The sequence below is a fragment of the Uloborus diversus genome, chromosome 3 (assembly GCF_026930045.1).
Source record: "Uloborus diversus isolate 005 chromosome 3, Udiv.v.3.1, whole genome shotgun sequence".
Taxonomy (NCBI): domain Eukaryota; kingdom Metazoa; phylum Arthropoda; class Arachnida; order Araneae; family Uloboridae; genus Uloborus; species Uloborus diversus.
In genome coordinates this window covers 199025259-199036731 of record NC_072733.1, presented here as the reverse complement: position 1 = coordinate 199036731, position 11473 = coordinate 199025259, and the positions used below count along the sequence as shown (strand labels likewise).

Below are 11473 nucleotides of genomic sequence, written 5' to 3'. Positions count from 1 at the left end.
CACGTTTGAAATGGAGTGGATTTGGCAAGATGTAGCATTTAGTTAAGCATTGAAGGTTTTTTACTTTTTTTACATACATATATTCTAATGATTTTGTATTTTGCTTGGTTAACGCCTTCAAAAAATACTTGAAGCACCAAACTTTAATAAGATCACTGATATGGAACAAGCTCTTCATTTTTCCCCCGTTTTCCATTTTCTCTTTAGAAAATGTACACAGCACCTGCTAAGTGAAATGAAATCACCTCCGCATTGGGGGGCACACACACACACACGAAATGTGGAGTGGAAGCCACGTTAGGCTTAGCCCGTCCGCCGCCGATTTCAACAAATGGGCGCCGTGAGCGAAGTTGGCGGTTGTAGATACGGCGGTCTCTCCGACGAGTGTTGGTGATGCGATGCAGCGGAAGCTGCAGCGGCAGCCGCGTGTGCCGCGGCAGAGTTCTCCGCGGACCACGGTTGGAGGTTTTGAAGCGCGTGCAACGATGCATTGCTCAAGCACAGTGGGTCCCTTGATTGCTCATACATTGACTTGCTCACCACTTCGGCATGGAGAGACATCATCAGGCGATTGGCGGCCTGTCGCTCGGCTTCACGTTCCTCTGCTGTTTGCCGCCTGGAAAGAAAGAAATGAACTGGTGACAATGTGATCTGCTAATATATGTAAATTTACATGCATGTTATTAGTTTTGAGAGAATGGAATGGTCCAATCGGTAAAAGAACACACACTACACGCCGTGGCTACAGTAACTTCTTTCTATTCATCGTCAAAAAGGAAACGACTGGAATGTCGTCATTGTCAAACCAATATCTTCTATGTGCACTTTGTGGTGACTTCAACATTTTGACCGGGACCCGATTAAGATATCGAGGGGCCCTAGGCTAAATACTGGGGGGACTATATTCAAACTTAATAACTTCAGCCGTTGGCTGAAACAATTTTAGTCATAGACTAAAGTAATTTCTGCCATTTGGGGCCTTCAAAATATTGGGGGCCTTAGGCCAGGGCCTAGTTGGTCTATTCAGTAATCAAGCCCAGATTTTGACTATTATCACCACTGAGAAGAGATAAAATGGAGGGAGTGAATACTTTTCGTGAAAGAAAGACCCCAAGTCACGTGAGAGATTTTAAAGAAAAGCATTGGAAGAAATCAGGTTTCTTCCGCTGGTTTCACGCAAAACATGTCACTACTCGTGGCTGTTGAGTCATATGACTTGAGATCTTTGCACAAGCTTTTGCTTAGCCAGTGATTGGACTTGCTCCCTCCACTTGCTAATTCCTGCTCTAATATTATCACCAGTTTATTAACTAAGTTTTCGCATAAATAGACTGGCTCTATACGGTGAGATGAGGTCGCTAAAAAACTAACGACTACCATGTGCATCAAGTAGATTGTCAAGCAGACACATGTGCCCACAAAAATTAGTTTGACAGCGACAAAATGTTGTGTTTGTCCACTTATTAGACGCGTTTCTTTGCTGCCCTACATTTCATTTAAACTCCCAAAACTTAAAGTAGAAACCTAAAAGTTCTCCACGATTTTTTTTTTTTTTTTTGATAATTTATATCAGTAAAAGTTTGTTGCGCCATGATGTACCCAGGTATTCGTTTTTAATTTATTAATTTCTAAAAATGAACTGTTCATTTATTCCTCAGACTAGTCTACTTATGAAGAGTTGTATTTTATTTTGAACTGTACAATTAACTGATTTTCGTGTTCTTACGATGAATCGAATCTGGTAATATTGCCATGGAGCATTGCTTCCGAAAATTCTTCTCAGACAGCATTTAGACAAAATTTTAATAAGTCTTACTTAAGTTAAATCGCAATGTTGAACACTTTTGTTGGGCATGAAACTAGGATTAAAGTGAGAACCCAAGGTCATTAAAAATCCCAAAAATTTAAGAATCCACAGGATATAATACTTTATTACAAAGCTAAGTGAAAGAACCTAAAGCTATTAAAATCCTCTTAATTTATAACTGATTTTTCTTATTACTGAGTTGAACACGTATGTTCTACCAAAGATCGTAGAGAGAGTTAGAGCGTACGAGTAAACTAATGTTGAAACAAAATATTGTATCAGAAGAAATAGAAGTATTGCCACAAAGTACATCTGTTACATTGGGAATTCAATGAAACAAATATGCTTTGTGGCAGCGCCAGTGACAGCCAAGTGAGAAAAAGAGAAACAATTTCAGAAAACTTGATTATAAATTACTTGCAATCGTGAAATTGTACACAATAACTGTATTTTACGTTTAAAAAAATTGGATTAAATTAATAATTAAACAAATTATTAGTTTAAAACCAATGAAGTACGATCAAGAGAAATAACACCTTACCAAAAAATGAAGCCACTAACCTGCATTTCAGTGAGTTAAGGCATCATCAAAAAATCGTGGTGACTGAAATTGATGTATAGTGGGGTAAAAGTAGGAGATACGCCATACTTTTTGGTAGAAAATAGATAAAAAATTAAAAACGCGATATAAATCAACCTTTGTGTCTTATTTTAAAGTTACACTATTATTAAGTATTTAAATCACCATTAAAGAGCTTTAGACTGAAATAAAAATAAAATAATAAAAAAAATTGTAAGTTAACAACAGGCCATCTCTCCCATAACGTGTGGGAGAGACGCCATTGGTGTAGGAGAGATGCCATCTATATTATTATTTCTTGCTTTTGGTTTTTTTGCGGATTATTTTCCTACCACAATTATTACAGTTTATTGTACATGACTCATGTGCCCATTTTTAGTATAAGTAACATTTAATCCATTCAGTCTTTTTTATGTTAAAAAATAATTTTCCTAATATTCCGTGCACACAAGCAAATAGTTTTCGCTTCACTGTCGAGCTAGGTAGTTTTGGGATTGGATAGGATTTCTCAAGAATCTTTGTAGGGGTTTCTGGAAGTTGATGGGTTTTGTGGAGACACTGCTGAAGTGACAGCACTTTTAAAAGGAATGTCAGGAGTAGTTACTTCAATTAAATCGGATATAGCAAATAAATGATCTGGAATAGCATTAGGATTGAGTGGGAACAATCCAGAAGCTGTAAAACCTGATTTTAGCATTAACTTCGGCATTCCATAAAGTTTTTGAGTTTCATTTTTCGATATTTCTTCTCTTTTTTACTTTTTCAATAGCCAGAATTAAGTTCTCTTCACTCCGCTGCTCCCTGATTACCGTATGATTGCTCGTGCATGTTCTCGGCATTCAGAAAAAAAAATACAAACAAAACACCCCTTCATTTATACTTTTGAAAAGTTTGGCATATCTCCTCATTATGAGGGAGAGATGCCACATAGATATAAAGTACGGAAGTATTAACATATATTGCAAAATGTAGTTGACATAAGTTAATAACAAGCTAAACCAAACATTAAAACCTTCTTACTTTACGGTTAGTAAGTACTGTTTAGTTCTTACTTGACGGTGTCTTTGTTTTATATTTAACATTTATTGAAACCAAAGCGACTCAAATTTTGTTTTGAAAAATGCTCACACTAAAATGATCTTTTCGGCAAAACACCCCTTCATTTATACTTTTGAAAAGTTTGGCATATCTCCTCATTATGAGGGAGAGATGCCACATAGATATAAAGTACGTAAGCATTAACATATATTGCAAAATGTAATTGACATAAGTTAATAACAAGCTAAACCAAACATTAAAACCAGTTCTTACTTTACGGTGTCTTTGTTTTATATTTAACACTTATTGAAATCAAAGCGACTCAAATTTTGTTTCGAAAAATGCTCACACTACAATGATCTTTTCGACATACAGACGTCACACTCGAGCGCAGCCGAACAAGAACTGACACGTTAAGAAGGAAACGACTATGAGTCAATAAAAACAGTGAGAAATATAGCCATATCTTTCTTAATCACTAAACTATCGAAGGTATGGCGTCTCTCCCACTTTTACCCTATGTGCCAATCAATTTTCTTCTGGTGCAAAACTTTTGGTAAGCAAAATATTAAAAACGAAAAATATAAAAAAACTGGGTGAATATGAATGAGAAAAGAACATCTTACTTCAAAATAAAATTGTTAAATGGGGACTTAAGATAAATGAACTATGATGGGAAAAAACTTGACTCTTTATATTATGTGCCACTGAATTCGTGAAGCAACTCTTTTAGTGAACCTATTACTCTTTAGTACATTTACCTAAAGAAAAAAAAAACCTTCACCATACTGACATTTGTGAGTGCATTATATATTGTTCAATCCATTTGGATAAATGAAACATTTTTACGGATATATTTCCTCTTTTTTGCTGAAAAGGCCTTGGCTTTAAGTTTTAATATATTTAAATTTCAGGAACCATTATATATTATAATATGAAAAGTATCAACTTTCTAAGAAATTTTCTTAAAAAATAAAGATTTGAACGTGTAGCGCAACACGTGCAAATCATTATTTTTCAAATACATTTTTTCTTAGAAAGTTAACACTTCATATTATGATACATAATGGTTTTTCATATTCAAGTAAAAAATCTTTAAAAGTCAAAGTTTAAAATTCTGAGAATAAAAGAAAAGATATGAGTAAAATGTCACATCTATGCAAAAAAAAAAATGAGCAATGTGTATTACAATGACGGAGGAAGTAATATACACAGAAGCTACTAAAAACCAACACAAAATTAAAACACTAGAACAATAGGAGAATTTACGTTCTCTGATGGTGGAGGATTAATCACCTTCGCAATTCTAATTCAAACCTCAATTGCGCAGTCTAGCTATACTGCTACAACCTGCTCTAATTTTTGTATGAAGCAGATTTTCCTTTGTTACTAGACAAAAAATTTCTATTTCTAGATCGTTAATCCTGTTAAATGACTGTATGGGACAAAATAAAAGCAGCTTTTTGATGTTTTCATTTCAATATTATTTTTGTTAAATATATAGTTAATATGTAAAAAACGCACGGAACCGCATTCATTATGGGTCGTGGATCGAAAACCCTTTTATTTTTTCAGAAAGATTTGCGAAAATATGTTATCACCTTCTTCATCCCAGGACCCGTTCCACTCCTGTTTCTGTTGCAGTGCTAACTCTTAGCACTCCCGTGTGGAGAGTATGTGAGGAAAAATTGAGGGAAAGAGGATTATGTTACTGATACAGAGTTGAATTGGAATACTTTTGCAAAACAACCTACGAACGTAACCAAACTCAATTATCCGAAAAGAAGTGTAAGTATTGTCAAGGTCATAGCTCAACGTATCAGAGTTGCACTGTACTCCTATTGCGTGTGTAACAGTGCGTGCCCACTGTCTAAAAGATGTTTAATGATGGTGTCTGCATTAGATTTTTCTTTAAAATGTACAGTATTATAAGAAGAACATTAATATTTTAATGTCTTTCTTTTTAAATAAATCTTACTGTTGAAACTATTCTTCGATCAATTGCTGCTTAAAAAATACCTGCTGAAACTTACAAACGTAACACAAATTATTACAGGCTCGTCTGTACCTTTCTTGAGTTTGACTTGTACAGTTGCTGTCAGGCTCAATTGAGACCAGTTTCTGAATCTGTTTCCTTCCGATCCGAAATAAGGATCGTTTTAAGAAAGAAATACTGTCTACAAAAAGCGACATTTTCATCCCTAACAGTTTAATAAAATTGTATCTGCTTTTTAGTCGTTGTTTTGGAAGGGAAATTTGAATTGAATCTTAAATTTTAACCGAAAACTCATAAATTATCCATTGCAAGAAAACTGATTGAGTTCAGTACATAAAGTACTACATCCTGAAACTATAGTTTTAGTCCCGTATAAGCGTATAGGAAGGGCATGAAAAAAAGTTTCGTCGTTTTTAACTGGGCAATAAAAGTGATTAAATTATTTTAACAGGCATTATATCAAAAAGCATACTTCATTATTTAAATTTAATATAATCAGTAGTAATTTGGTTGCCTTTTTCTTTTAGATATTAAGGACCTTGCAAAAATAAATTGCACAGGGTCACAATACTACCAGGGCCACCACTAGACTTAGTTACTTTCATATTATTAAATCCAGTATGAAGCGATATAAATAATTTTGTGTTTGAAAAATCATCACAAAATACCGGCAGCGGTGAATCCCTTCTCTCTTCCCATAAAAATTTGACTCTAAAATGAATAGATTAAGTTTCAAGAATATTATAATGACTTTACGTTTCAATAATTGACATGTAACCTCTCAGAAGTAGACTTAATCAGCTCGAGATTGCGATACACATCGCTTAAGAGAAATATCATTTTATTTTCTGTCGTAAATGTATATCTAAAACCATTAATTTAAATTTTTATCGCTATTTCTCCTTGCTCGTTTTTTTCACCGAGTACAATTAACACGTTGCACTTGAGTTTCTCATCATCAAGATATATAATACTAATTACAACATAATGTTACACTTTCCAATCACCGAGTCCGTTTGACCCCATAAACAATATTCCCAGAACTGAAAGATATATATAATTTTGGCTCTTCCTTCAGCGAATTAAACGCAATTTCAACAATAGCCTCAAATAGTATGATTATTTTTATTAGCCTAAAGTTGTACAGTAAAAGAAAATCAGCGCATCACCACTTTTCCAGATAGCAATTTGCAGCTCGAAATACAGGGAATACGTCTCATCAGTACATGTTTTTAAGTTGCGTGACAGCAGGAGATGAGACGTCAATAACAGTTCTGTAACAAAAGGCGTTGAGTAATTTTCAGTAGTTCCTGGTCCTCAATAATTAAGGAGTCATCAGGCTAAATATGAACCTTTTCTAAATACAGGTTCACGGTTTTTACTGTCTCTAAGTTGGACATCTGTTCTTCGAAGTCGGTAATAGACTAAGATTCAATTCATTTTTATTGAGCACGATGTCTTATTTGATTCTAATCATTTGAGTTTCCTCCGTATAGATTGAAGCATGGTTTTCAAGTTAAAAGGGAAATTATGAAGCACTTCACACATTCTGTGAGCGCAGTGGTGTAGCCAAGGGGGAGTTGAGATGGGGGGGGGGGCATACCGCGCCCTCCCCCCTCCTGAAACAACAAAGTTATATGTCTATGAACACACAGGCAAGGGCCTAAAATTTCACTTTTCGACCTGTAATTTCGAAAAAATTAATATACCCTACCAACCCTCACCCTCAAGAAAAAAGAACTTCGCTACGCTACTGTGCAAGGGAACTTCCATTTTTATATATTTATCTTTCATTGCAAAAATCATCCAGCAAATATTCCAAACATGTTATGTTCTTGATTCATTGCTTCAACTTTATAAAGAGTATAGAATCTACTTCTATACAATTTTTAGGGTTTAAATTTAGAAAAAAATGTCTTAATAATAGCTGCAGCTTATGAGATATGACCGTTACTGCTGAAAATATGTGTGTTTAAATATTTGTTATGGAAATCTTCAAAATTTAAGTGCTTTATATAAAAGTCGAGTTCAATGCTTTATAAAGTTCATTTGCTAACTCTGATATTTGACACATCTTAAATGCTTGGAATTGTCATAATTTGTCAAAAAGAACACCAGAAAAATGCGTTCTTTGATTTCCAGCATCGGTTACTTATTGAAAACTAAACAGACGAACTATCTACGAAATGCTAACTTTGGTATTCCGCTTAATGATAAATCTGTTGCTAAATCGTGTAGTCACTGCAGTAAGTAAATATTCTGTGCTTAATCGGGCAGACTATATGTGAATGCCTGCTTTAATGTGCGGCTTCGGTAAAATGTTCAGGACTACTCAATCGGGTAGAATATATGCAAAATGCTAAATGTTCTGACATTCGACTCTTGTTAAGTAATGAGAACTGTATTTAATCAAATATATGCGACTCTCATATTCGACTTCAAGTGGATGCTAGAAATGACTATCGATTCTGAACCATTGGGGCGCAGCGAAAAGATGAAGTTGGAGTAGTACAACCCCCCCCCCCCCCCAGAACCAGTTTTAACCATAATACCAATCCTTGGGTGCTAATATCTTTTGTAAATGCTGCATGATCCCCAGCCCCCTCCCCACCCCGTCCGGAGGGAAATTTTACTTATGACCAAATCATGAAAACATTTTGTATGTGTTCTGAAGAATATTAGTGTCTGTAAAGTAAAATACTCCTATTTTTTTATTTTTGCATCGCCTTAGCATTATATTCCTTTTAATTACTGTTTTGGGATGTCACATTTTTGCTTGCCAACGCAAAATAGATAAAATTGATAAATTTATAAGTTTGCCTTCTTTTGACCCTTTGAATATATCTGATTTTCACCATCTCGATCTTTCACCTCCTGAGTTGCAGGTAATATTTACAAAAAAACTTAAACTAAGTTACTCAATTATTTTATTACTTTTTTTTAGTCACACGAAACATTATTATTATTAGTTCGTAACTCAAGAATATAAAAATCAATTGTGTTTTGGTCTAAATTAGATAGCGTGTAAAAGTCATTTGTTATGTAAGCATTGCATTTGATATTGCCAGTGATTTGATAAATAAATTAAAAATTTATGTATTTAAATATAAGACTTCGCAATTTTTTTCTTTGTTTCGGAACAAGTTACGGTTTTATATTATGTAACTTATGTTTCATCAATAACTCATAATATTGATACAAAAAATAGTTTACCTTGATTAGAATTTGTTCTCCATTAACTATTCACAAATAGCGCATAATTGTAACAGTAATTTGAGCTAGGAGATAAAGAAAAGTTTCTAATAAATGAACAGAGAAAAGCTTACTGTTTTTGCTTAAAAATAATTAATATCGTAACTTTTTTCTGCTTTCTAAAGGAAAGTAGTTCTATGCAAATTAATTACAGTTTAACCGGCTGTAAACAACCAATTCAACGCTGTATACCATAAGTTTGCAAACAAAATTGTGTGCACGTGTTTTGAGGTTATAAGAAGTTCATTCTATCCTAGTAACGCTGAGAAAAGTTCAATTTTTTGCAATGTAGTGATGAATTTATGAAAGAAATCCACTGTTGTTGTATTTTTTAAGCATTTTTTTTTCTTTTTGATTATGCTTTTTTTTCCTTACCAATTTTACTACGGAAATATTTTTTATCAATTTGATTGAACAAAGTTTTATTATTTGAGCATGAAACATTTTAACAAGACATAAAAAAAAAAAAAGTCAACGGTGTATTTGGTTAAGAAAATGCACATAAAAGTCGTGAAGTTTATATTCAATCTAAAAGGAAGACATTGGTTTACTTATTCATCGTCAAACATCGTATACGGGCATTCTTAAAATTTTGCTTTTAAAGTTCACATTAAGTATAATGGTCTCAAATTTAGATGATATCTTATCGAAAACATCTTTCCTGTTTTAACATATATTCAAATTCATTCTCTTTTCTGAAATTGTGCTTCTGATAATGAGGAAAAATTACTAGTAATTTGAAAATAAGATCTGTTTGTTATCTCAGCTTTGGACGAAACATATATTTTTACATCACAAAAAAATACCCTGAGGAAATTTCGCAACTTTTATTTCTTAATCGTGTCAAAAACAAAAGTTCCTATGAAAGGTATCGCAATCTTAAACTGAGTCAAATACAGTTTTCCGTCGAAATGTTTAAATTGAAGTGCTTTATCATAATAATTTACTAGAAGTGTTTTGAGCAAAGGAAGTGTACGTGATGAAGCTTTTCTAAAGCTAAAATTTTTTTATCTATATTGCAACTCAAGTTTTCTCGAGAGAAAAATCAAGATTTAGCGATGCTAAAAATCTTTCTTTTTTCTTCGAATGACATTATAAATGTATTTAAAGAAGACCTCAAAGGTGTTAGAAGACAGTATCAATAAGACTGATGATGAATTAAACTTTTGTGAAAAATCAAAAGCTCTAATCATAGATGAAGAAAGATGGTATAATGAAAGATAAACCATTCTAAAATATTAATAGAATTCATTTTCGATTTTTTAAAAGAAATAAACTATTTTTTTGCTATGTTAGAAGACACTAGGGTACAAGACAGTTTTTAGTGATTATATTTAATAAATAAAAGGCCCGGAAAATTATACGTACAAATGACACGATTCAAAATTGTTATGCCTGTTTGTGAACTAGTAGTAAGTATTCGAAGTAGGAAATCCTTGGACTTCAATAGCGTTTGGAGACACCTTCCATGAATTTTTAGCAATGTATGAGTTAAATAAAAAAATTCAATCAATAAAAGCGACAAAACTATGATTTTCCATGCAAAAGTTTTTAAAAGCAAAAAGAAAGAACTTTTACGTAACATGGAGGACAACATCAATAAATAAACACTGAACAAGTGTGTTTTTTGAAAAGGAAACTGTTTTTTTTTTCTTTTTTGAAGATGCTTTAAGACGCAATCAATAAGACAAAGTCTTCTATGCTTTTATGAATTAAATCAAGTCCGAATGAAATTAATACGAGCAAGAAAAATTTCATAGAAAATTAAGTCGAATGAAAATAACAAATTGGAAATTTGTAATGTTAAAAAACGATTTAGGTATTTAGAAGGATGACATGTAAGGTACAAATAAGGTTTTGTTTGCCGGGGAGCTTAGCTCCTGTATTTCTTTTTTATTTAATATTTCTTTTTACAAATGAGACGAAATTAAGTTTGTTTACATATACAAATAGGTTTTAAAGACTAGTAGGACTAACACTCTTTCTGTTAGAAATAAATCAACGGTTACACATTTATTACGAAAATGAGCTAGACAGACAGAAAATTTTCATCTCTAAAAATAAATAAATACATTTAGACACATATCAACCGGTTATAAGGTCGTTTTTACTAAAATTATTTTTTATATGAAAGTGATTAAAGAAAAGAAATATATTAAGATCTTGACGCTGTTCAAAATATTATATTTAACCCTACTCTTTTTTGGGGAAGAGGTGGAATCCTCTTCCCGCGTTTACATATCGATGCATTGCACGTCCCTAAGCCTTAGAAGGGCTTTAACTAATAAGAGATCTTCAAATAGCGTATAATCTTGGACAGTAATATTTGTTGCACCTGGTTGGAAGTTATTTCCCACTGCCTAACTAGAGAGTTCTTGAAGACATTGTCACAGTAAGAGAAAATATTTTACTGTTGTATGTGCCTGGGCCTCGACTCTGGGACTGCTCTGGTGCTCGAGTGCCACCTCTAAAAAAGTTTGTGAACCATAAGGAAGTAAAACGAAAGGAATCTCCGTATTATTTTTTAAAACTACTTCAAACAATTAAACCTTATTGTTTCATACTTAAAGTTGTTTTGTTTTTCTTGTACTTTTAGAATACCAATGCAGCTTTGTGGTAGTTTATTTTTTTATTATTTTTTATTTTTTGCATATTTGTTTATTTTTTGTTTGAGCTAGGCATTATTGACATTTTTGTTTGCATTAATTCTCGATTGTTGAAAAAAGTTGCTAATATAACAGTAATTAATAATTTACATAGGTTATTTTTCATTAAAAATTGCCTGATACACTTTTTCGTG

General features: G+C 32.9%; 1 protein-coding gene across 1 annotated transcript in view; it reads right to left on the bottom strand.

Moving 5' to 3' along the window:
* Positions 1 to 324: 324 nt before the first annotated feature.
* The window catches only part of LOC129219119 (T-cell leukemia homeobox protein 3-like), a 97208-nt gene continuing 86059 nt past the window's right edge, over positions 325 to 11473 (bottom strand). The window contains exon 3 of the mRNA XM_054853439.1: positions 325 to 616. Within this exon, the coding sequence (XP_054709414.1) occupies positions 325 to 616 (292 nt within the window). The remainder of the gene's footprint in view (positions 617 to 11473) is intronic.